This window comes from Eleutherodactylus coqui, chromosome 2, assembly GCF_035609145.1.
Source record: "Eleutherodactylus coqui strain aEleCoq1 chromosome 2, aEleCoq1.hap1, whole genome shotgun sequence".
Taxonomy (NCBI): Eukaryota; Metazoa; Chordata; class Amphibia; order Anura; family Eleutherodactylidae; genus Eleutherodactylus; species Eleutherodactylus coqui.
Genome location: NC_089838.1, coordinates 225,201,211 through 225,229,067, shown reverse-complemented (window position 1 = coordinate 225,229,067; position 27,857 = coordinate 225,201,211). Strand labels below are relative to the sequence as shown.

The following is a 27,857-nucleotide window of genomic DNA, read 5'->3' as shown; positions in this document are numbered from 1 at the left end:
TGGAGGGCAGTATGGGTGTGCAGCTCAAGAATATCCAGGACTACTTCAAGTAGTCCTCTCAGCATGTGCTCCTTGTTGATAAATTGCAAGTTTCTCCAAAACTACTGCACAGGTGCACACAGCAGATAAGTCCTTGTAATCAGTCAGACTGTCGCTATGTTATGCTGCCCTCAGAGAGGGGTGCAAAATGATGGTGACAGAGTCTCTTTAAAGGGGTTGTTTGGTCACGTTTCAACACAGGATGTATCCTCTGGATAGGTCATCAGTAGTTGATGGACGAGGGTCCATTGCACGGGAACCCAGTCCATCAGCTGATTGTCTAGCCCGCTGTCAAGTGCAGTGGGCCAGACGTTGTCATCAGCGGACAGGGGAGGAAGTTTTTCACCCACTGGATGGGTGAAAAACTGAGATCACTGGGGTCTGACCCCCACTGATTCCGAGATCAGGGGCCCATGCCACATTTCACAGTGTGGGATAGTTCCTCCCTAACATAGCAGTGAACGGGTTGGTAATGCATGCGCGGCTGTAACTCCATTCATATGAATGGGGCAGATAGAGCGCTATACTTGGCTATTTTCGGCAGCCCCATCCACTCCATTCATTTCAGTGGGACTGACTGTAACAGACAAGCGCTTTGTACTCCACAATCCCTGTCCGCCCCATTAAAATAAATGGAGTTTCATCTGCTCATCGCAACCAGCAGCCTATTTGTCACTATGTCAGGGAAATAGGAAGAAGCGTTCCTGCATTGCAATATAGTGGGGACAAGGGTTCCCCATTCTTGTGGTGAGGGGGGGTCCTAGTGGTCAGACCCCCACCGATCTGTTTTCACCCACCTAGTGAATGGGTGAAAAATTTTGCCCACTAATTGGGATAACCCTTTAAGTGACAGTCACTACTATGGGAGTTCCGGAAGCAGCGCAGAACAGTTCGCTCAGCTGTTTATATACAACGGGCACCTCAAGGAGCGGAGGTGTGCAGGGGGTGAGCAATTCTGGAACTGGATACAGGTTTCCAAATTGAGACCACATCTGTCAGCCATTTCTAGTATAAGTGAGGACATGCCATTATCCCACTGTGTTTGTGCACCTAAAGCTCCATCATTGGTGTGTCCCCATTGCTGGACACAAAGGGCTAGCAGGTAAAGCCACAGGGCTATGGAGGATGTGTGCCGTAAATCACGGCTTCTGGGACTGGGGTGCAGTGCTGTTGCTCGCTCGGTAGGTGGCAGTGTGGCGTCTGGCCAGATTTCGGATTCCTCTGACAATAGGAGGAAGGGGTGGTCACCCGGGTGAGGAAGCGAGCAGAGCTGGGACACCACTGCAATAACTTCATAGCAGCGGGGACTTACTGACAGGTAAGTGGCTGCGACGTCCCTGTCATGTAGGGGGGCCGCAGCACCCAAGAAAGTCAGGCCAACTTTGTGACAGGACGGTGTGTGCCCGAAGTTCACACCTGGCAGGTAACCGGCCGCTTCATGGCTGCTGAGAGTGACCGGCAGCCATGGCGTCAGGGTTACCTGCAGGGGGGGAACGTGATGGCCGGACTATCGGGTGGCTAATGACCTTCATGTCCGGGCTGTGTGCTGCTGCCCGGAGGTGAGAGTGGGCTTTAACCACTTGTGTGCCGGCTTCAGAGCTGATGGGGCTGTAGCTGAGGAACAGGTGTGCTGCTGCTATGGAGGACGGGCTGTCTGCAGGGTAGAAAGTTGTAAGCAAGGATGTGGGGGGTTAGTGGTGGTGTTGGGGGACACTTACTCACTGCAGGACTTGTTCTAGATGTCTGAATGGGGTTTGTAAGAATCCATACAGGTTGCAGAAATGCTCCCCGCACACAGATGGCACATGGGGGGTTCTGACACACAAACTTCCGCAACAAATCTGTGGTCAATTTAATTCCTTTGCTCGCCAATTTTCATCCTTTTTCTTCTTTCATCCGTTTAAAAGAAAAAATAAATCGTACCCTTTTGATTTTGCTATTGGCATAGCCATGCGAGCGTTGCTTTTTAACGGTAGCATGAAGTGTACCAAATAATGTACTGAAAAACTTTTAAAAGTTTCTAAGTTGGGGGGAAGAGGGGGAAAACCCCCTAAAAATCACTGTTTTTGCAGTGGTCTTGCTTCTACCGGATACATGCTGCTGCAAAAACGACGTGAAGGTTTTCTTCTGTGGCTCAGTACGATTATGGCGATACTTGCGAACATATATAGGTGGTTTTTTTTTTTAAGGTAATTTTAAAAGGAAAAAAACTTGCTTTTTGTCACCGTCTAACTTTTGATTTTTGCAGGGTGACCTATAGCTTCTATTGAAACCATTTTGGTGTACATACGATCTTTCTTTTTTTATTTTTCTTTCTTTTTTTTGATTTATTGCTTTTTATATACTTTTTTTCTTAAGAGACGGGATGAGCAAAAACCCCACAACTGTGGAGGTGGTTTTCGTTTCTAATGGTTCTCATATCTGATATTCATTATTGTAAATGATGGGACTTTTACTTTTGTGGTGATACTAATTATGTTTGCTTTCTTTTATTTCTTATGAACTTTTATTATTTTTGTAATGAAGAAAACTTTATGCAACTTATTTTTACTTAAGTTCCCGTAGGGGTCCTGAACTAGCAATTGTCTTGACTGCTTATACAATATATTACAATGCTTATGTATTGCAGTATATTGTATTTCTGCTGGCATCCTATTAAGCCCTGTCACAGGCATGTCTGTATAGGCATAAATACATGGCAGTCCTGGCGGCCTTCACAAAGATCCAGGCTGCCATAACACCCTAATGGCTTCTTGCAATCTCATCACAGGGGGCTGTTTCGAAGACAGAAATAACCCCCTCCCTCTGTCGGGCCATTTAAATGCCACTGTCAGAATTAAGTGGTATTTAAATGGTTAATTACCTCAGCTGGCAATGCTCCAGTCATGACTACTATGGCAAGGTGTCAGACGGCCGACACCTGTCACGTATGGAGCAGGCTTGGCTCCTGGGCCTGCTCCATATACCCCTAGTTAGAGGGCATACATGTACAGTGTTGCTTTAGGGTTTGCAGCCCGGCGGACTGGTGTTAAATAGTTCTTGGTGCTTATTAAAGGGCTGCAACGGTGATTTTATTTCTTGCATTATGTAGCTAGCCCCCCCTCCCCCCCTCTCAGTATATAAGTGAGCTAGTGTTAGGCCGGCTGCACACGGCCAGGTCAGATTATGGATGTGGGATCCCGTAGCGGAATCCGACCCTGTGCCTGGTCACTGACCCTGCGTACCTGTCTTCTTTCTTCATCTATGCGTATGGTCCGGACAGCTCGCCGTCAGATATGCGCAGTACAGATTTTTCCGTGCTGTCGCTAGATGACGACGCGGAATCGGGGACTTGTCCGTAATTAACATTGTGGACAGGCTGCGAGTCGGACGGCTTCCATTGACTTCAATGGAAGCTGTCCATGTGGACACTGAACTAAAATAAAGCATGCTGCAAATGTTTTATTTTTTTTCCCCCTCCAAATCGCAATTGTTTTCTGCTCGGGTGCAGGAAGAAGGACTTTTCCATTGCATGCTATGGGCAGTATTTGCTGCAAAACCCAGGGGCGGACGCCTGCTTCGGACTCCGCAATGCAAATCGGAAGCCGGCCTTACTTGGTTAGTTATTTCTGTCAGAGTCCTGGCCTCTTTTTCCGCAGATGTCATGTGATCTCAGTTCTGACCTGCTCTGATCTACTTGGGGTTATGTGCTCATTTTATAGTCAAATTCTTAGTCTGTGTGATGCTGTTACATGAATCCTACCACAGAAAATGAGTTAAGGAGAACGTAAAATCTCCTGTTAGTTAACACTGATGATCACACAGTTATAATAGAGGCGATCACAGCTCATCCTCCTGACTGTATACTTATTTAGGTGAATATAGAAGGTAATAATTAAACTGTTCCCCCAGCAGGCAGAAATGGTAAAGCCTCACCTAATGCTGTGCCGATGCATTATGGGATAGATGTGAAACTAAAAAGCGACTTTCTGGTCTGAAAAAAAAACACAATAGCCGAACCACTTCTCTGATTACCTGATGTGCACTAGAATGCCTTAGTAGTCTAAGGCCTGTGTAATGGGGGCATTTTAATGGCTGGGAGCATCGGCGTGTGTGTTTTGTGCACACAAAGTGCAGTGAAAAAATGCACGCAAATACACAACCCCATCCCGCAAATATGCATGCGGTCATGTGACACGTGCCTAAGACACTACATGCTGATGTTCTCGGCCCGTGTGAGTCTTGTACGCCGGCCATACGCGGTCTGTGCCGGCAGAGCGTATGGCTGCAAAATGAGTAATGACCATATGCTCGTGGGCATGAGCCCTTATGTATACTAGTACAGTGTGCAGCAAGTCGTCAGAGAAGCTGGTGTGGCCATCTTTGTTTCTGGACCGGAGGTTGGCTTGAAAGTAAAACGTTTCAGCATCAATATGGTGGCTGATAAGCATCAGACAGGGGGCTGCACTGCAGGGAAGGGACTGGAATATATAGATGAGTGTGACAGGCAATCAGGTGAGGGGATAGGATGGAAAAAGGTGTTTTTGCCAGAGTGATGGTGGAGTTTGTTCATCTCTTGGACTAGAACATGATATGTTCAATATATTGTTACTGTTTGGTAATTTACGTAATGTACCTGATAAAAGCTGAAAAAACAGGATTGGAGAAGAGCAGAGTATTTTAGCCCATGGTTAGAATGTGAGTAGTTTGAGGGGCCTTGTGTGGTGCAGAGTGTTGAGACAGCAGTATGCAGTCCTAAGCTCTCGCCCGGAAGGTTGCGGGTTCAATCATGGTTCAGGTAGCTGGCTCAAGGTTGATTCATCCTTCCGAGGTCTGTAAAATGAGTATCCACAAAAACAGTCTGCCTAGAAAACATCATGATGTGACGTCACCCTAGGAGTCGGTCACGACTCGGTGCTTGCACCAGGGGACTTTACCTAGCGTCAGCCACACAGATGATTTCCAAAATATCATGGGATCATGTGATGAGGATATATATGGGATGGGGGGATTGTGTTGAGGACCTATCTCTGGAGATCAGACTGCAGCCGCTAGAGAGTGTATTACACCGTACTGACTGTGTATTACATAGAAGCCCATTTATTTGTCCTGTCCTGTCAGCGGCCATATGTACACGGGACGATTAACAATGTTAACATGTTTAAAAAAAAAAAATCTTATGCTCTCCAAGTCCTTGCAGCATCTCCCTGCCACCATTGACAGGATATCACAGGCTGCTGCAGCCAATCACAGAACTCAACTTTTTCTTTTTAACTTGGGAAGTCTATAAAAAAAAAAAATAATAATAAATTGTAAAACCTCTTTTAATTACAGTCAGCTAGTGACACAGTGCTTCTGATCCGGACGCCATCATGGGTCACTCATGGGCCACCCCTTCCCCTGCTCCCTTGTCAGGCGAGGTTCCAGGCATCAGATGTCCTTTGATGCTTGTAAAAAAAAAAAAAGAAAAGAAAACAAGAACTCTGAAAAAGACTTAAAAATCTCCATATGTTGAGTGTGTGGCTATTCTCTAAGGTATGTGGGCAGCCTAAAATTGCTGTAATGTTCTGGGAAGGCGTTCACCAATATTGATAGAAACAAACTGCAGGTGACTTTCACCATGTAGCGGGAGTTTGTAAGGGTAATTATTAAGAAAGCCACAAAACTTTTACTGATGCTACAAAAAAACAACACAGAGTTGTGACGTGCTCCATGTGGTATCCGGTGTCTCACATAGCCTGCCTGGCAGCTCACCGTCTAGTCCCCATCTCCGTCACAGTGAAATTGCCTCTGGGGCACAGTTGACCTTCTTATATCTTCTGCGGTCAGACCTTGTAGAGGTGGTGCTGTGAGCTTGTACATCTACGGTCTAAGTGCTGGGTTCTTAAGAGGAATCTCCACATTACTACAGATCCATTATTTATCACTCCGTGATGTTCTGATTGTTCAACTACAGCCCTTCGGCTTCTAATCACATGGCGATGTAAGCCCGGTCACAGTAGTAGTATTACTGGCCGATGGGAGCAGAGCTTCATCACTACCGGTACACCAGCGTCATCACCAGCGATCCTCCCAATAAGGATGGCCCCACGCTGGAACCTAGGGAACACTTGGCTTGCCTTAGATAGGAATAAGCAGGAACAGCAGACAAGGACATAACAAACAACCAGCGTCTGCACACCTACCAACATAGGACATAATACACACCAGGTTTCTGCATACCAACTAACAAACACAGGGGAATCCCACCCAGAACCTATTGCATGCACATGTGGGGCAGAGCGTCAGACATCACCCATCTGACGGAGAAGGGACAAGGTATCAGACATCACCTATCCGACATCTGGAACCACACCTAACAGAAGAATAGAGGAGCAGAGGCCCGCAGACCATGGGAACAGGGAAATCGGGGGTCCGGACCATCTTCAGGGAGAGTGTGGGACACCGACTCAAACAGCAAGACAGCATGCATGACTCCAACCACCAGAGTTCTGAGAGGGAAGGATGAGGCATGGATAATGAGCAGCATCCACTAGAGGGGCTGGTATTTATATACCATGGACATGCCCTGCTGTAGTTATGTATATAAGCAATTAAGCATCTATGTGGAAATGCAGTGGCCAGCTGACCACCACTGTGCTAAGGGGCAGGGGCAGCCGGAGGGCTGTTCTCATGAATATACCGGACTCCTAAATTATCAAAGGAATTTTTGAAGCTAAAATTGTCATTAAAACTTTGCAAACTTTTGTGCTACTGTGTTTCCCCAATAATAAGCCCTAAACTGATTTTGGGTGGGTGACTTGAAATATACTCCCTCCCCAAAAATAATCCCTAGCTACATTACATGTTTAAAAAAAACAAACAAAACAAAACTCACCTAGCAGCCTGCATTTGCATCCCTCGCGCTAGGCTGCGGCGTTGCTGCAGGCTTCCATGTCCTCCTGCATGCCAACAGAGCAGTTCTTTCTGGTAGCGGGGGCTTGAATACACCGCTTCTAGCAAACTAATGCTCTGATTGGCTAATCGAGCGCCACGTCTGCTCTTATTGGAGGAACTGCTCTGGGTACTGTTGTATCTTGTCTCCACCGGAACGTTAGGTGGAGACACGCGGTTGTGCTGCTGGAGTAAATGGGACACCCACAGCTGGCTATTGGTCCCCGACTCCCAGGTAATTTCCCCGCCCTCATCTTGCGCTGCTGTCACTCTCCCTGCCGCTTGGATTTATCTGTTGCCCGCTCAGGACAACCACCATTCCCCTCAGTAATCTCACTTCGCCGCTGTTACCACTGGCACTTTGAGTTATCGGCTCCCTGCTCCGGCGCTGCCCATAGTGACTCTCCCCGTGGTCTGTCATCAACGCTGCAATATGTCTGGCGCGTTCAGGCTCCCCTCCTGTCACATGTCACTATCCCCGGCGCTGTGCCTTTTCCCCTCTCTGCTCCGCCGCTGTCATTGTCTGTGCCAAACTCACATCAGCACTGCCAGATCTTGCCGCGCTGATGGCAGGCCGCCACGGACACTCACAACAGACAGCTCAGGAACAACGAGCCTGTATAGAAATAGTGTTTCCCATGGTGGCCCCAGTAGTAATAATGCCCCTCATGGTGATCGTAATAGTGACCCCCCCCCCCCCATGGTGGCCCCAGTAGTAATAGTGGCTTAGTAGTAATAATAATCCCCATGGTGATCCAAGTAATAATAGTGACCCCCAAGGTGGCACTAGTAGTAATGGGGTCTCCCATTGTGTTTTCTTTAAATTTTCTTAATGCAGCTAGCACTTAGTTTAGGACTTTTACAGTAGGACTTCCTACTATAAAAGTTGCACTGCACGAAAACCACGTTTTCATGTGATAAAACAGAAAGGAAGGCTGTAGGGAAACATGGGCTACAGAACATAGCAAATCACGGTAATATTTAGCAACCCGCGATTTTTTTTTTCTCGCGCTATGTAGCAGACTACTAAACATCGCTACTGTGAAGGAACCCATAGGAAAGCATGGGCTTCACGTACATTGTGGGAAAGAAATAGCACGATTTTGTCATCGGTGTGAGACTGGCCTATGGATTGCTACATGTGCATATATTATTTAAAGGAGATACACATGCTTGAATTCTTGTCGTAGCCTTCATACGGATAAAAAGGAGTCCATTAAACTGGATGCACACCATAATGATAGTCCATAAGTCTGCCTGAACCCGCCCTGTCATACCCGAGCTCTGGCCCTTTAATGTTAGCCTGTGGAGTACTAAAATGATGCACATCTTAAAGGGGTTGTCTCGCGAAAGCAAGTGGGGTTAAGCACTTCTGTATGGCCATATTAATGCACTTTGTAATATACATCGTGCATTAAATATGAGCCATACAGAAGTTATTCACTTACCTGCTCCGTTGCTAGCGTCCCCGTCGCCATGGCTCCGTCTAATTTCGGTGTCTTCTTGCTTTTTTAGACGCGCTTGCGCAGATGGGTCTTCTCCCTTCGGCTCGGCTCGGAAGCAGCGGCGATTTGGCTCCGCCCCCTTGTACGCGTCATCGCGTAGCTCCGCCCCGTCACATGTGCCGATTCCAGCCTCCTGATTGGAGGCCATACAGAAGTGTATAACCCCACTTGCTTTCGCGAGACAACCCCTTTAAGACTTTTATTCCCATTTCAGATGTTTATGTAAACTCCACGGGATGTACCATAAGCCTGATGGGTTCGGCTCCCAGAGACCTGTAACAGAGGTATATTTGGCCATGTGTTTAGTAATGCCACAGGGCACTACGCCAGCTCTGCACATTCATGTGTACAGTAAGCTACAGTAGTCCCAGACCTTGTAATGATGGGATGTCCTATAACGGCACACAGTGGTATAAGGAGAAGGCGAGTGTATAGGATGACATGAGTCACGCGGTTTGCCCCAACTGAAAAGGCTCCGTCTCTCTTTTTTTATTGTCGGGGTAAAATACCGTCCCATATACCCAATTATCAGAATGGGTCATTAGCAGCCCTGCTTGTAGGATAGTTATTAGAGCAGCCCAGTACATGAAAAGCTGTCATTAGCTCAACAGATAATTAAATCTGAAACCTGTCAATGATCTGAATGGATCTCAGCCCTATGATTGCCGCGTCTGACCTACAACTACACAGCGAAAATTGCATCTTTAGACAATGCCCATTTTCTCCAGGGGTGGGGATGGTACCGAGCTTCCCAATAACATTCCTTACATTCCTGAACTTTGGGAACCTTCTGAATTCCCTCTCCTGTGTCATGAAATTAGTTGATTCCCAGGGAGGAGAAAGACTGTAATTATTAGTATGCAGAGAAATGTCTTATGGAATGGAAATACTTGATTTGCATTACAGAGCTGCTTAGTTATGCAAGGATGCAGAAGGGCCGCCTGTCCTCTTCAGGCTATTAACATGTATTAGACCTTTTTGTGGTACATTTACACATTTTTTATATCCCTAGCAAATATACATGCATCAATAGGGATCCCATGGAGGATCTTACTTGGGTTCTGACATTTTTGAAGGTTAGGAAACCCCCAGTGGAGACTCAACACACAAGACATTTTCTAGCCCCCCCATAGGATACAATGTGACGTGTTAGTACACGTGTTCTTCTTTCAGAATTGTGCTAACCAAACATCTCTACAAAGCATTTTCTCGTTGGGATCCTTAGAGAACACTTGTTTGGGACTAGTAGGTCAGGCTTCCCAGTTCAAAGTCAGTGTCATTGTTGCCAGACCAAGAATTTACACACTGAGACATCTATTTATTGAGAAGAATAGAGAGGTCGAAGCCGGGGACCTTACTGAAGCGGCTTCTCCTGACTATGAACTGTGTGTTTCGGGCTTCTCGGTCTTTGTGTGCCAGGATGGACTTGTGTAAAGTTAGCATCATGATACGTAAAACCTTGTATCCCTTCTGGTAGGGAGGATCCACCACTTCTGGCTTCAGTCTGGCAGCGGATGACCTTCTGTTTACACTATGACTCCCGTATTAAGACATGTAAACTGGATTGTTAGTAATTGTACCTGTCGGCGGGGTGTTCAGGTGTGACAGGTCTTGTCTGATTGTTATCTAACCTCTCTGACTGTACTTGTGTGAGTTATTTATTTTTTTCCTCTCGTGTTTTGATATGCAACATTGTTGCTGGTGAGAATAATGCCAGATTCATACGGGCGTATTTGCATGAGTATTTCCACTTACAAATTGCGCACGCGATAGGCAGTGACTAGAACCCGTTGATGCACGTATTGTCCTGTGCATTTTGGTCGTGCAAAAAGACTCGTCGTATGCTCTCTTTTCCTGTGCATTTACGCACCAAAGGTCACCATAGAAGATGTTGGGGATGTGCAAATACACTAGGAAATGCGTAAAACACTGTAATTGAGCAGGAAAAAGAACACCTCTGGCTCATTAGACTAATTAACCATTTCAGTCGTGTATATTTTTTTGCAGCACGCAAATGCGCATGTCTTACGCGTGGAAAAAGTACATTAAAATATGCTGATGCATGCGCAAAAAGTATAGTTCGTTCTGCAAAAACGCTACGCTGATGCACGTACAAATAAGCCTAGGCTCATGTGGATCTGGCCTAAGGCTGGACTTGCACAGATTGAATGCGGTACAAACAGCATTGGTAGAACTGCATGTGTTTTTATCACCGTTGCAGTAGAAACCGCAACAATGCAGCAGTAATGCACGCCTTTTTGGTGATGCAGGTTGTACTCCCAATTGACTCGCCTGAATACAGCCTATCTCTGTAATACGGTGCAGTAAGGTTGGGGTCGCACGGGACGGAATTTCAGCGGAATGGCCACACCGGAAAACTGCGAGAAGTCCGCTGGAAAAGTGCAGCTCCAAAACCTGCGGCCTTTGGAGCGGTTTCACCGTCAGCATTCCGCTGCGGCTTTTTCTCCCCATAGAGAGGAGCGAGGCCGCTGCGGAAAAGAATTGACATGCTGCGGAATCGAATTCTGATCCGCATGTCAGTTTTTGTGCGGCTTGGCTGCAACTGATCGGCCACAGCATGTGGACGAGGTTTTTGCAAAATCTCGTTCGCTTTGCTGGCTAATCCCGGGATTAGGAGCCGTGGGCGGAATTGCCGTGTGGGCTCTCCGCGTGGAAATTCCGCCCCGTGTGAACCCAGCCGAAGGATGTCTTCACATGCTGGATATACTGCGTTTTTTTTCCAAAATAGATCTATATATGTGAAATCTGTAGTGTATTACAGTAGCAGCAATGTGGATGCGTGGTTTTTAGCAAATCTTTATCCACATGCTGAAGAAAAAATCTGCATGGAAACTGACCCTTTAGCAAGTCCATTTTCACTCTTTTACTCTTTTCAGTGAGGGACCTGATTCTGCAGCAAAAGCTGCATGTAGAAAATGCAGAATTTGTTGTGGATTCATCATGGATTTTATCACAAAATTGTGGCAGAAAATCCACCCTGTGTTGCTGTACCTTAAGGCCACCGAGAAACTCTGCCGGATGTTAACCGCAGATGGGAGGCGGCTTTCAGGCTAAAACACCTTGCATCTGTGAAATTCAGATCCTCTCGTGCGAGATCCATGCGTGATGGAGGATCGGAAATGTTTCCCATCGATTCCAATGGGAAACCTTGCATCGCACCCACATGCACATCGCACAGCATGCAGAGCCATATGATGCATTAAAAGACGATGGGTTCCAAGGAACGCGAAAAGAGAGTGCATGCCACCCTTTTTTTTCCTGCATTGCATGGCTCGTGTATATGACTCCTTTCTAAAGAATGGGATTCATATTTGTGTGAGATTTGTGCTTTTTGCAAGTTTTTTTCGGCTGTGTGAAAGCAGTCTAAAGCCAGTCTCACATGGGCGTATAACTACTGCATATTATGTGCTATACGCCCATGTGATACGCAGTAATTTGCAGGCCATCACTTACATTGCCTTGCACCGATCCAATCACATTAGCGTGTCAGAATTGTGTAATGCGCAAGCGTTGAAAAGAAACATGTTCTGTTTTGCTGTTTATATACTCGCTATAGAGCCCATTGCGTATGGGTGGTGTGCGCACTGGAAATATAAACAAAAAACCCCCAGGTGTACTGCACTTGACACACGCAGTTATGCACGGTACATTTTCGCTGCCATACGCGGCAGTACGCCAGACCACTGTCAGCTTTACAGCGGTAAAATGTTGCGTGACCCATGCATTTTACATTTCCGTCCGCGTGAGCCCGGCTCTAAGACGACAGCGTGTTTCCTGTACACTGATCTATTGTGCCCTGCACACGGGCAAAAATTCTGTTGTGGGATTTCCCGCAGAATTTCCACCCATGGAAGCTGGCATAAGATTGTGTTAGAAAACACAACCCTAGGCAGACAGCCGCGATTTGTCCGCATAAAATCACACGCGGAAAACGAATTGCGGCATGCACTATTTCTGTGCTGGTCTCACAGACGCCCGCACAGAAATGTCACTCCCTGGCCGCTGGCTCCGCTCTGCGCATGCGGTGGCTGGCCGGCAGCCGGAGCATTAAAGAGCCGGAGCCGTGGGAGAGGTGAGTGCCGCACTGGTCCCTGCAGGGGCTCGGGTCGGGTCCCGCTGTGAGAATTCTTGCAGCGGGATCCGACCTGGCCATCTGCAGGCGGCCTTTGGCTACGTTCAGATTTGCTGTTTTTGCAGTGTTGTTAAAGGCACACTGTTATATTATGGCTGTAATATGGCACCCATAGGAGTCCATTGTACATCTATATATACATCCAGTTACACACAGATGTTTCTTCTGGTGTATCTTGTACTTATTTGACAAACCCATACAATCCTTGTGGCGTGCTCATTACTTTCCATAAATCCAGCTGCCGGAAGAACACTGCGGCAGTGAGCCTGCGCTACCCCTGTGCAGTAGACCTCGGACTGCTGGCTTTCTTTGCATACCACTGTGCCTTAATGCCTTTGACATTATTCGTTACCTGTGGAGAGTGCTGCTTGTTGTCAGCCCTGCCAAAAGTAGAGGAACTCATTATTTACATTCCCGTTTGGCACTGAAATCAGTCATTCCTCCTGCGCTGAAGAGATTAATTGTCTTCTGTGGTTTCGGTTAGCAGAATTAAAACTAGAACAAGTTTCACAACTGTTGCCAATCAGAAACAGGAAGCAGATTGCTCATATCCAAGCCTTCCATATCCTCCTCAGCTGGGCAGGAAAGTCTGTGACATCAGCCTGAAGTTCTGGTGGAACATGGAACTCCAGCTATTTGGAAGGTACCGTCTGTCGTCCTGCGCTGGGAACCGAAAAAAAAAAATCAGTAAGGGCGACTACATGAGCGTAACTCACTGCGTGCCGTCAGCATATCACAGTCGTGCAGTAAGTACGCAATGACATTACGGGCTGCTGATCACCATGCACTATCTTAGTGTGTATGCGCACGTAATATGTGCCAACATAGAACATGATGTAACCTTTATTGCATGCGTATCTCGCACAACATGTGTGAGCGGCAGCAAGACAGCCTATGGCAGATTGGTACAGCGTATTCTGCACGCAAAAGCCACATACGAAAAAACGCTATAACAATACATTCGTTTGGGATATCTAGTTCTGCCAGCATCATAAAAAAGATCATAGTGGAATTTACGTCACATCTCAGATGTCAAGCATCATACTGCATGTAGACGATCTCCTACTTATATATAGCACCCAAGGTAAGTAAGATGTAGAATTAGAAAAAACATTCCTACTACGCAAAACTTGTTTTTGGCCGATTTGTTAGTCCCGCAATCTATGCCATGTCTTCAAGATAAACAAGGTAGGGGTTTTCTAAAACGGAGAGGTCTCAATAAGGCGGACAATGTGAGTCCTGGGGTCTATAACCTCGTGTATCTGGGCAGTGACTGTTAGGACCACACAAGGCTTCTCTAAAGCCCTATTCTGTCACATTGTCTTTAGACAGATACAACAAAGTCATAATCATTCAATTGTAGCTAATCCCGAAACATCTAGGAAAAGGAGATATTCTGGCACACGTCTCCAGTGATTATCACTACTACTTAAACCATTGATTCAGCTTGGGGGCAACAGTATCGCCAAGATTTTCACAGGTAAACTAATTTAAAAGCAGTTCTAGAAATATTAAAAGCCTGATAACACTTAATAAGGCCTTCAAGTAAGGGCATCGGGTTTAAGGCCGGTCTCGCACAACCGGGTTTGAATTGCGGGATCCGCGATAGTCACCGGCGTGGAGATCTGTGGTATTCTGCATTCATTCCAAAATTAGAACCTTCGCATGTCCGCTCACGAGTGGACAGCAATTGCGGTTTCCGCTCACGGAAATAAAATCGCAGCATGTTCTGTTTTCGTGCGGATTCAACATTACGGATAGGTCACGGGTACCCTTGTTATTGCCTAGCGACGGCATGGGAAAACAAAGCTTTACAAAAAAAACTCTCTTGCGCATGACCATGACCATGGGGGTGCCAGCCGTGGTCAGAGCCACATTCCGCTGCTGGCTTTGACCGATCCGTGTGAGACTGGCTTAAGGGAAGGAGTTGCCAAAAGAACTCTCAAACTCTGTGAATTACAAAAGTTCATATACTGACCTCAAAAGTTGATGGCACATTCTACACGTAGTTCAGTTACCTGGCTAATTTGCAGGGATTTGGTACACATCTGAACAATACAGACTTTACTTTTGGAAGAAAGCGTCTCTAAACAGTAGTTTTCCAGCACCACCGCCCTATAATTGCTTATTTGGCATTTCTCTTCAGGTACTGTCATGGAGGGCAATTTGAGAAAATTGAATTAGTACTTACCGGTAATTTGGTTTTGAGAAGTCCTCCATGACAACACTCCAATTTCCCACCCTTATTTGTCCTTTTCTTAAGCATTTATAGCTGTGGCTATTTGAAATACCCTGATGGTTGGAGTAGGGTAGGGGCTATTTAAACTTTCAATGGTCAAATGTGACTCTTTGAAGTTTCAATGGAAGACTGAATGGCAAGGCAAAAAAAAGTGTGTGTGTGTGTGTCAGACTTTTTCTCACTTGTTTCTATCGTTCTTAGCACATATGATTACCGAGATGAAATATACATAGAACTATTAAAGCCTGCCTAATTTGATCAGCATGCAGTGCATGACTCTCATTATGACACTAATAGTAGTTTTTCTTGCTTTGACTTGTTTTGTTTAAAGATTGTGGTTTAAGAAACTGCTTGTGGTTTGTGGTCAATTACTGAAGTCTGGGCGATTTCAGTGCCCTGCAGCGGTTTATTAATGTGTTTACTGATATAAAATCCCAGCACTATGTAAATATAGAATACGTATGCACCCAAATAGAAACGTGGAAAAATACCTCTACGGCGCCATCTATTGGTTGGCAGCATTCCTTCAAATCAGACACATCAGTACTGTAAGGCTTGGTTCCCACTGGGCGGATTCCCGCCGGAAATCTCGCGGTTTGGCCGCAGCAAAAACCGCGAGATTTCCGCCGGGAGAAGAGCCGCGAAAAAACCCACGGCGCCTTTTAAGCGGCCCAGCCGCTCGCTCTTCCGCAGAGGCCAGCGCTCCCATAGAGGAGAGTGCGGCTGCAGCGGAAAGAAAAAAGAATGGACATGCTGCGGTCGGCAAAGCCGCGCAGCGGTTTCGGCTGGATTAACTGCAGCGGATTGGCCGTCCCGTGTGGACGAGATTTCTCAGAAATCTCGTCCACATTGCTGGCTAATCCCGAGATTAGCGGCCGCAGTCGAATTTGCCGCGCGGAAATTCCGGACGGAATCCGCCCTGTGTGAACCCAGCCTAACAGGATGGTTAATGTTGTTGCATGACAACTAGTTGCTTTTTTCAATGATTCTTTTAATTCTTATTAAAATAATAATTAATTTTATTGAACCTAATAGCTTTTCTGCCTGTCAGCGCTCACATGCCTGATTCTGCTGTGGGAAAAAAATCGTGGCATGTTCTATTGCACCTCGTTTTTCCGCGATCATCAGCAAGGACTTTTTGTTTACCACCGCGGTACTCCCGCGTATTCCACTCCATCCATAGGCATGAGCCTGTATTGTTGCTTCACACTATTATTGCAGACGATGAAAATCTAGAACATCCAGTCTTCTATAAAGCTGGCAGCTATTACAAGGTATACATTGCTATGTGTACTTATGCAGTCACCAGCGTGGCATGCACGTACTATATACCGGTTTAAGTTGCTTATGTAATTGCTAATGATCTTGGCCTGACATGATTTGGTTTATATGCTGATTGTTAAATACTTCTTCTATAAATAAGCTACAATGAATCACGCTGAGCAGTTGAGTCTTCACATTCCTGGCAACTTATTTGCCATTGTTTTCTATTCTATTCCTGCAGTTTATTAGTTCTTATTTTTAATTTTCAGAGTCATTCAGACTTTTGTCTGTGCTTTTTGTTTTCTTACTCCCGTGTTATGTAGGTCATTCCTAAGTTAGTGTGAGTATTGCACCTTATACTCCATAATTGCATCACTCTTATTGGTAGACGCAACAATAGAAATCTTTGCGTCACGTGACGCAGTTGGACCTCCATAAGATTGTGGAGATCTGCGGGCGGTTCTTAGATGTATTAATCAAGGATAGGTTGTGCTTGCTGACAAGCTAGATTGATGTGGAAGAAGGCCACCTGTCCCGAGAACATGGATTTCTAGGTAGGTAATGCATGTGTATGTTATATACACACTTTTTAAAAAAAAAACTTTTTTAATATAGGGTTGTTGTAGAGGAATGGAGTAAATCCGCAGAAAGGGGACTAATCTTTTATATTTTTGCTTTCATGGGGCTGTACCAGACCAATATATATATACACCTCTTAATCTCTTTTTCTGCATTGTAAATGAATGACATGCCAAGTCATGAAAAATGTGACCTTTTTGTGTGTAATTCTGAAATAAAGACTGAGAAGGTTTAAACTGCAGGAGGGGAAAGCGTAAAAAGGCCAACAAGAAATAAGAATTCTGCTAGTAGGACAATGCTTGATGAATTTACCCGGCGTAAATTACGAAACCTACTTATTAAATGAAAATACTAAATTATGAAACCTTATAACTAGGTTTCTTGACATAGATTCATACACTCTTTATATAAAAAAATCAAACACCTAGGAGGATGAGTTTTACTGCAAAACATGGCATGCAGTTACATCTCGGGCAGCTATGCAAATGATTAGTTTGGTGTGATTTAGATGAATTGTCTTGCCATCTGAGGCTCTAAAAATTGTAACTCTCTTGACCTATATGAAGGGTCTGAGAGACTACCTGTGTGTAGGGGAGCTCTTTTTCTACTGGTGTAAGGCTTGTTGACCACGAGACACATAATCTCACTAATCGAAGAGATTTTGCCCAGTAAGCAGAGTTTGAAAGGAGGCGCATTATTGGAATACGAGGAGCTGGATGGTCATATTGATGAATTGCCCGCCACCTGGGCTATTCTGACTAGACTGTTAGTAGTTGCTGGGACAAGTGGATGAATGAGGGCACACACACAAGGTAACCGGGTTCAAGATGCCCTCGACAGACCACCAGTAGAGTGGATTGTTTGACCATTTGCCAAACATGAGCAACTCTAACTATTTTGTTGTCCACGATCCAGAGACAGGCGGCATCTTGTTACAGGCCTCTGCTTGGCTGAAAGACATTTGGTCTCACAGCACCCATTATATGTACTGCCTTTAACAAATGATGACTCTGCTTGCATCGGTGCCGTGAACAACAAAACTGGACTTTGGAGTGGAATTGGGTTGTCTTCAGTGAAAAATCCGAGTTTAGTTTGGGCACAGACGACGGTCATGTTCTTGCCTGGATACCTAGTGCTGAGCGCCTCAATTCTGCCTTTGCTGGGGAGTTGCACACTGCCCCCACTGCTGGTGTGATGGTCTGGGGGGCCATCACATATTACAGTCACCCCTAGTGGTGATACGAGGGACAAGGAATAAGTGTTCAGCGATATGTTCAGGACATCCTGAAGCCACATGTGTTGCCTCTCATGACAAAACTTATGAAAGGCATTTTCTAGTAGGGTAATACTCGGCCGCACACCCAAGGGTGTCACAGGAATGCCTCCACAACATGGCCACGCTTCCGTGGTCTGCCTGGTCACTGGATTAATCACCAATAGAACAATTATGGGACTAACTGGGACACAAACTTTGACAGCCTACGTGTTTGCCCGATTTTAGATGTTCAGTTACAGCGAATGTGGACCAGCTTAACGCAGGATACCATATGGAACCTATATTCCTCCATGCTCGTCTGTATCACATCTAAGCTAGGGTACTAGAGACTCCCCCCTTCAGTGGTTCAGTTTCCCACAATGTATTATCCTTTTGCTCAGATATTGTAATCACTTACTTATATCAATGTAACAATCGCACAAAGTGGACCCTTGATGCTGGGTTGTGGCCTCACGTGAGTTGGCCAAAATATCAGCTAATACCTCACATCTTTCGGTATTTATCTATAACATGCAGTGCAGCTTTGAATGCTGAGGGAGCCCAGGCTACCAGTGCCGGTGTGGTTCACCGTTGGGGTGCAGGGCAGCCCGCCGGATTAAAATATGGCGTCATTAATAGGTTGTAAGCCTGTATGTGCACTTACATATACCATGTGGTACCCTGTATCTACTTTTTTGGGTAGGATCACAGGATGCAACCATTCTCTGTATTTAAGCAACACAAACTGGATATATGCTATTTCTATTTAAGATTATTAGCTTGATATAACTTATTTATTTAAATACTTGGTCTTTCCTGACTCCTTATATACATATCAGATGTTTTGTCTTCAGATTTATGCATTCTAACTGAATCTCATTAAAGGTAATCAAACCATTTCCTTACTGTATTTTCAATTATATTTCATCCAGTGTGTTGTGTATATGTCCACAAGAAAGGTAGCCTGTTATCTCTGTACTCTACCAACTTGTTAGTAGTGAGCTTCCTTAGGCTGGGTTCACACAGGGCGGATTTGCTGCGGTTTTGCCGCAGAAGAAATGCTTCTGTGGCAAAACCGATTCAAAGGTTAATTTTAGCTTGCGGATTTTCTTGCGGAAAAATCCGCGAGTGTCTTTTTTCCGCAGTGTTTTTTACTTTTTGCGGCGGATTTTGCTGCGTCTATAGTGGTCTATGGACAAAAAAGTGCTGCGGAAAAGACAGAAGAATGGACATGCTGCATCTTTGAAAACCGCGCCACACCGAGGCTGTGCGGAAAAAATCCGCCCTGTGAGAACAGCTTTTTTGCAAATCTCATTTGTGCTGCATTGCACTGCAAATGCAGCGGTTTTGCCACAGTGCGTATATGCAACGGCAATCTGCGGCAAAACTGCAGCAAATCCGCACCGTTTGAACCCAGGCTTACAGAGACAGATTCAGAATCTTTATCTAGGCAGTATAATTCATTCGCAAATGATACTATCCAATCTTCCAGTAATGCTGCCTTCATGCTCTGCGTGTAGAATGCTGTTGTTATTTGGCATAATTTTTTGCCCCTTTATTTGTATCTGCCATTGTACATATATATTAGACAGAGATCGCATGGGAAGGAACCCATTGTTTTTAATGGGCGCAGTTGTACATGCGATTTCTCTCTCGCAGTGCTGGTAGAAGAAGCGTTGCGAGATTGAAATTGCAGCATGTCTTTTCTTTAGGCAGAAAACAAATTGCATCTCACTCATATATGTATATGTGGCCGTGATGCATTTTCTCTCCCATAAGGAATAATTGGCAATTTTTCTCAAATCATAAGTGGTGCAATTTTTTTTTTTTTAATCGCAAAATGCATCACACACATAAAAATCACGGGTTTGCAAGTACAATATCGGTCAATTGATCGCCATTGAGTGAATGCACCCTAATGAAGGGATAAGAGTAACTGGGCAACACCTTTGAAATATAAAGAGCCCAAACCCCCGGAATATTCCCTCCACTTTTGTATCGCCAGTATATGCGTATCTCTCAGATGGGCTACTCCTGGTTTTCTGTGGTTTTGCAGTCTGTTCATATAAAGTATAGGTAATCAAATTGAAGATTTCCTGTAGCTGCTCGTCAAAAAGATTCATGGGTCTCACGATCATTTGATCAATCTGTGGAATTTTATTGGGTGTAAAGCTTACGCGTTTCGACGCCATAAAATTTCTTCCTGAACATGATGCACCATGTTATGGACTTGACTTCACAACAATGGAAGCTCAGTTGGATTAAAGGATTTTTTCCCCCAGGAAAATATTATTGATGACCTGTCCTCAGGATAGGTCATCAATAGTTGATTGGGCAGGGTCTGCCGCTCGGGACCTCGACCAGTCAGCTGAGCGGCGCACATGCTGTCAATGCCGCAAATACACAGAGGTCTGAGCGGAAGCCTCCGCGCCAACCTCTGTGTAGTGGCTGGTGCTTGTAACTGCAGGCACGGCTCTCGTTGAAACCGATGGGAGCCATGCCTGCAGTTAAACCACAATTGTATTCCTGAATGAATGATTTTGCCCGTCTCCTAGAAGACTATATGATCATATACATGATGAAGCACATGGGCACACCTGCGCATTCCATCCAGTATAGTATTTGTCTGCAGCTAATTTCCGGTATGACAAGTTTCTGTACACTCTGTAGGCAAATTATTTTCTATGACGCTGGAATGTGCGTTTATATTCGGCTGTACACATTTGCATTTTAGATTGACTCCAGGCTTGATGGGGAATGAACAATTCAGTGTGTTTTCTTTGGGGAAGGGATAGAAAAGAAGCCGCAAGCACTCATTTTTTTAATTGTTTTTTTAACTACACTTTCAAATTTAGGAGCATGGGGTGACATGAAGGGGAGGCTGATATCGGTGATAACAATGCTGGTGCAAAGTAAAAGTTGAGTAGTCCATGACAACCAACCATATTTCACTTCTCATTTTTAAAGGGTCTTTGAAACTTGGTTGTGATGGGCAGCCACTTCACTTTTCCTTTGCACAAGTTCTAGTACATCTTCCCCATAGTTGTAGACTTACTGAATAATTAACCGGGCTAGAAGGAGTTTGAATGCACCATACGCTTTAAGTCTTATGTCCCTAAATTTAGCCCCGTCCAGACTTGGGTTCTGCATGAGGCTGGTGCTGGCAGTGTTATACAGCTGACCCCCGCAAAGCTTCGACCCTGGGCGGTCAAACCTTGAGATACCACAGTGAATAGCGACAGCTGCATTTAAGCGGGCTTCCTCTATAACCTGATTGCACCCCTTCCACCCCACAATCCTAGTGTGCTGAGCAGTTGTCATGGCAGCCCGGGGCTTAATAATGGCTTCCACGTATGACATATGTAGAAACCTATTACACTGATTGGTGTAAATCATAATATTGCAATGTATTATACACTCTATCAAGTGATTGTGTACCCTTATGGAATTAAAAAGTAATGTTTTTATCAAAGAATTTGGAAAAGGATATATACTTTTTTCAACTTTAAGAAAAAAATTCCAAATAGTAGTAGTAAACTTTTTTTTTTTAAACAGTAAAGAAATGAGCATAATTTGTATTGCAAAGTCAGTAGAAGCCCAACAGTTATTTATTTTGCATGTTGAACACCTTAAAAAAACATGATGCCCATGAAAAAAGTGATCAAGAGGCCATATGTAAATCCGAAATATAGGCAATAAAGACTAAAATTTAGCTTGATAAAAAAAAACCTCACACAGCTTTTTTTTTTTTCTTCTTAGTTTTTAACTCTGTAAAATAGTACAGCATAACAAACACCTATATAAATTTGTTATCGCTGTTGTACTGACCTGAAGAATAAAATAACATGTTATTTTTATTGCATAATGAGCACGGTTAAAACGAATCCATAAAGCAATGGCAAAATTCCATGTTTGTTTTCTCCCCCCCCTAATTCTACAACACAATTTTTTTTAAAGGTTCTCAAGTCGGTATATGGCACATTAAATAATTACATTAAAAAATAACTTGTCTGGTTAAAAATCAAGCCTTCATATGACTAGATTGACAAAAAAATGAAATTATGATTATTCGAGGACGAGAATGAAGCAAAGATGGTTAAAAAGCGAAAACTGGCGGTCAGGATGGGATTAAAGTACCTTTCAATACCATTTGCCATCTTAAATATAACTGTAATTGGCATAAATTGAGAAACTTTATAAATGAATGTCTAAAAGGGGTTTCCCAAGAAAATACTATCCTAAGGATAGGTCATCAGTAGTTGATCAGCTGGGGTCTGCCACCCAGGACCCCTGCCGATCAACTGTTCGAGTGTCTGCTGTCAGCATCACAATACACAGTGGCCTAAGCAGAAGCTGCTGCTCTGAATCCGGTGTAGTGGCCGGCGCTTGTAATTGCAGGATGGGGTCTCAACAAAATCAATGGGAGCTGCACCTGCTGTTACAAGTGCTGGCCATTAAATCGGGTTCAGCTCAGCAGCTTCCACCCTGACCCCTGTGTATTGTGGCACTGATAGCGGGCGCCTTAATAGTTGATCAACTGGGGCCCCGAGTGGTGGAACCCCGGCAGATCAACTATTAATGACCTTTCTATAGGAAAAAGGAGTTTCCTGGAAAACCCCTTTTAGCATAGTCGCATATTGAGTTACGTGTGCCATAGTCTAGTGTTGGGCTGGTTATTTGAAATCTTCAAGACCCTTGTGGACAGACAGATCGCTATATTGCAGTGGTAAGATCAGGTTTCCCTACATGTAATTACTAGACAGTGCCTGGTGTACAGATGACCCTTTCCCACTATGTGAATCACCAAATATGTAAACTGCAAGATGGTGTCTGTCAAATGGAATTTTAAAATGCCCATCACCTATAATAACAGTATGGTGGAAGTAGGTTTAAGAGTTTAGACTGGTAATCTCAGTTTGGATGCAAGTAATCCATCCAGTTTTTGTCTTCATAGGTGGTAACAAGGAACGATAATGGATCCTCGTTTTGATTTACAATTTCGTTCGAAAGATTCTGAAATGTTAGACCTACATAATGAAGACAGTAAAAGAAAAACAAGAAATTCTCAAAATAAGGCAGAGGGCTCCTATGGAGTAAGCATTAGAGTCCAAGGGATTGATGGCCATCCATTTATTGTTCTCAATAATAAAGAAGGACATGCTTCACGAAATGTTTCCATGCCTGAAACGGATAATTTTTATCAAAGTAGATCAGTTCTAAATTCAAAGAATAGTCAAAATTCCCTAAAAGACATTGATGAGAATTTCCCAGAAAACCCATACCAACCAATGATTACTATGTCAGATAAAGTAAACTATGTGCGTTCTGGAAATAACAGCTCAGAATTTACAGAAGGGCCCTTAAAAACGAACTTGTTAAATTTTCAAAGGCATCCTGAGCTTCTGCAGCCGTACGATCCAAATGGACATTTATTGGGCACGAACAATTATAAGAATTCTACAACTGCAATAACATTATCACCTACGGAAAAAGAAAGCAAGAGAGATCGTATGCCTTTTATGTCTCTGCATAAAGATTCGGCTATAAAAACCGTATCGACAGATCTGATGGACTGCAAGGACATGCCTGCCAAGCAAGAAAACCAAGAGAAATCTGCACTAGATAACACTAGCGTTTTAAGCAGTACTAGTGATAATTATACTTCCGAGTCTTTTACTTCCAGTAATGGGTCACCATATAGCACACATTCTACAGCCATTACTGAATCTAGAAAGACCAGACCTGATGTTGTCCAGTTCAGAAGACAAGATTCAGCGGGACCAGTTCTTGAGGGATCTCGATCACCTAGGTCTTCCTGTTCCTCAACGACTGCAACCTCCTCTCATTCTTACACAAAATTCTGGCTAGAAGAACAGGAAGATGCTATCTACGCTGATAATGTTAACCGACATGAAAACCGGAGATATATTCCTTTTATACCTGGAACAGGCCGGGATATTGACACTGGGTGCATTCCTGCAGTTGATGAATTGATTGAAAAATTTGACTCCAGTATTTCCGTGCAAAGAAGAGGAAGATCGGCCAAACGGAATAGGATTGATCCCGAAGACAGAAAAAGGGCAAGAAGTGTTGACAGTGCATTTCCCTTTGGTCTTCAAGGCAATACGGATTACTTAAATGAATTCAGTAAGAATTTGGGTAAATCTAGTGAACATTTGTTGAGGCCATCACAGATTTGTCAACAGAAATCACACACACAAAATTATAAACTACCCTTCAGGAGACAAAACACAACTGGAAGCCTTGGAAGCCCACCTGCACCACTTGAAAGTGTCCATAGGCAAAGATACGATTCTCTACCACATCGGAAAGGCATTAAATATAGCAAAGTAGCCTTTTTGGATGAAAATGACTCGGCTACATTACCAAAACATAGCAGAAGTAATGGAGATCTTACAACAATGACATCCACACTAAAGTTGTGGAACAAAAATGCTGTCCCATCTGATGAGGGAACTAGGAAGGTGAATGCACACAATTCAGGTCAAAGTGCACAGGTTAGTACTAATATTTACACTTAATTAGTAATGTTTGTAAGGCATTTGGAGTTTGGCTTGAAAAATGAAATGGATGTAAAGAGACAACCTTGCATGACACATGTTCGTAATTGTTATAAAATAAAGCCAAGGTCCACATACGTTAAAAGGTAATTGCACCCAAAATACCTAATTTCCATGTTGCTTAAGGCCCATTTAGACACAGCAGTTATCGCTCCAAAGACCTCTTTTGAGCGATAATCGTTGTGTGCATTTACACGGCACGATGATCACTCAAAATGTGCTCAAACTGCAGTTTGAGTGACCGGTTTGAGCGTTCACTTTGCATAAGTGTGTAAATGAAGGCTCACACTGTATGCAGAAGACAAGCGAGACTGCTATCTTCTGCATACAGCTATTGTCTTCTCGTGGTGCTCAGCTGGTATAGAGCTGAGTGCTCCGAGCAGGGTATGCAGAAGACAAGTGGGGCCGCTTGTCTTCCGTATACAGCTGTTGTCTTCTTAAAGCGCTCAGCTGGTATACAGCTGAGCACTCCGAGCGGGGTATGCAAGTATACAGCTGTTTTCTTCTCGGAGCGCTCAGCTGGTATCCAGCTGAGCGCTCCGAGCGGGGTATGCAGAACGCAGCTGGAACGCTGTCTTCTTCATACTCCGGCTGTGTTCTCCGAGCGGGATACTGGCTGAAACAATAGTATCAGTGGTATCCCGCTGAGAACTCAGCGCACAATCCTGATAAGGCTCATCGTTCTCTTTCAGTTTGCTGAAATACAGCAATGAACGACTCGTTAACGAAAACTGCAGGATGTCCGTGCAGTTAGACCCAACGGTCCTCGCTCAAAAGACGGCTTTGAGCGTTTTTGGAGCGAGAATCGTTAGGTCTAAATAGGCCTTTACAGGCCTGGACATATCTTAGCCTGGTCTAGAGGGTCAGCTCTAAAAGTTGGGAGCCAGCAGCAATATCTTAGCAAAGTAAAAAGTCCAGTAACTGGGGATGGGGAAGCCTGTTTTTTTTTTTTTCATCAATCGAGCCTTTGTCCCTCACTCGCTACGCTTTAAGGTAGGTGGAACACATTTTCTCTTGGTTGCAACGGTAGTATTGTGCCTCCCATCTTCCTCCTATAGTAGTAAAAAATGTATAATCCACTTCCCCAGTCATCCTTGCAGACCATCTGCTTCCTCAGTAGTCACAGAATGACCCACCCTTCCCCTGTAGTCACAATAAGACTTGATTTCCCCACTCCTATTACTAATTGCAGCCGATACTCTCACTTTTGCCGCACATGTACTGACATTTGGCAAGTTCTGGCAATCTGCCCAGTGTTGGCAGGAAGCTACTGAACATGCATACATGCTGTCTATTGCATGTCTATTTCTGCATCAGTGTCGGGGAGTAATTTGGTAGAAACACACAGCTTTGTTATGTGACAGCAGGTTGTGCTTTCTCTGTCTGGCAAGAAATGGTTTGTGAGCTTCTGTGGGGTAGGATGGAGCTTGATGTTGATGAAAGAATCCAACTATGTGCATTTGGCAGATGTATCTGGCCACCACTCTGGTGAAAACACATTTTTCCATCACTGCGCCGCTCATCTGATTATTTGTCACACTTTTGATGTGTCCAATGTATATTGCAGTTACTTTCATGCAGTGCTGCCTCCTGTCTGATACTTATCAGACACCATCTTTATGAGATTTGTTGCTGCTTTCTCTTTCACTATTCTGTGCTATCAATCCCATAATGAATTTGCACTACATCACATGAGCAGCTAGACCCTGTACCATCTCTGCCTGCCAGGAAGACAGTGTAATTACCATTACCTTCTATATTCTCCTAAATAAGCTACAGACCATAAGTATACAGTCAGGATGAGCTGTGATCTCCTTCATTATAACTGTGGCAGGATCCTCTAATCATCATCAATATCTGTGATAGGAGTTCATGTTCCCCTCCAAAGAGCATGATCTATGGCTCTTTCTGCCTCCATTCAAGTAGTGATCATTACTCCTTTGTAAAATCACAGGAGTGATTTATCGCTGGGATGGCTGTCGGGCATTTTCATGAGGTTTCCTTCCCTTCCTGTCTTTTTTGGAGGATAAACAAGTGTAGTTCATAAAATCCCAAGATGGAGAGTGGGGGCGGAAGAATAAATGAAATGTGAGCCAAGACTTAGTTTTTACCTTTGCTTTACCTCTATGGCTATTTTCATTCAATAGAATTGCATACTACTGGAAAGCCTTCCCCACTGAACAAAAACTACTACCTGCTTCCCCCAAAATAAGACAGTGCCTTATATAAATTTTTGGTCCAAAAGATTTTACTTTTTTACCTGCATAGCTGGCTGGACACTATTTGTATTGTCTTTTTTATTAACTGTAACTAGGGCTCAATTTTGGAGTAGGGCTCATACTTCAAACCTCCTCAAAAATCCAGAAAATCATTCTGCAGCCTCAAAAAATATGAAAAATCATACTAGGGCGTATTTTCAGAGTAGGTTTTATTTTCAGGGAAACAGGGTATCCTTAATTAAGTGTATCATGGTAAAAAGATTTGGGAATTCTTCAGTTTCTCGAATACATGTTCTTATTTGGGAGCCTTATCCCCCCTCAAAATAAAATAATCAAAGTTTTTACAACCAATAACGCCGGTCCTAGCCTGAAGAACATCAGAAAAGTTTCCTAGGCTTGGTAGATTCGAGAGATATTATTTTGAGAGAAATAATAGACAGCTAGAATCATAGAATGGTAGAGTTTGAAGCTACCTCCAGGGTCATCAGGTCCAACCTCCTGCTCAATGCAGGATTCACTAAACCAACCCAGACAGAAGTCTGTCCAACCTCTGAAGACTTCCATTGAAGGAGAACCCACTACCTCCCATGGCAACCTGTTTCACTCATTGATCACCCTCACTGTCAGAAAGTTTTTCCTAATACCAATCTGTGTCTCCTCCCTTCCAGTTTCATCCCATTGCTTCTAGTCTTTCCTGATCTCTCTGCACTGTCACAGCTCTTTAGATATTTGTAAACCGCTATTAATATCTCAGCCTTCTTTTTTACAATCTAAACATTCCCATTTAACTGTTCTTCGTAGGACATGGTTTGTAGCCCAGTCACCATCCTTGCATTTTGTTGGTCTTTTTTTAAATTGGGCTGCCCAGTTTTCCAGATGACATACCTCACATGATCTAGACTCTGTGCTTCTCTTAATACATCCCAGAATTGTGTTTGCCATTTTTGCAGCTGCATCACACTGTTGACTCATGTTCAGTCTACGATCTATTAGTAGACTGAACTACCCAATACATCTGCCGGTTTGCCCAATTCCTCTGTGCTTTTTTTCATTTTTCTTGCCCAGATGTAGGACTTTGCATTTTGGGCATTTTCTTGCCCAGATGTTGTGGA

The 27,857-nt window shown here is 44.2% G+C and overlaps 1 protein-coding gene across 2 annotated transcripts in view; it reads left to right on the top strand.

Annotated features, from left to right (window-relative positions):
* The first annotated feature begins 1,266 nt into the window (after positions 1 to 1,266).
* Positions 1,267 to 27,857, top strand: part of CGNL1 (cingulin like 1) — a 107,995-nt gene continuing 81,404 nt past the window's right edge. For both annotated transcript variants that reach the window (XM_066592542.1, XM_066592541.1), the window contains exons 1-2: positions 1,267 to 1,357; positions 22,898 to 24,463. In XM_066592542.1, the coding sequence (XP_066448639.1) occupies positions 22,919 to 24,463 (1,545 nt within the window). In that variant the 5' untranslated portion in view covers positions 1,267 to 1,357; positions 22,898 to 22,918. The remainder of the gene's footprint in view (positions 1,358 to 22,897; positions 24,464 to 27,857) is intronic.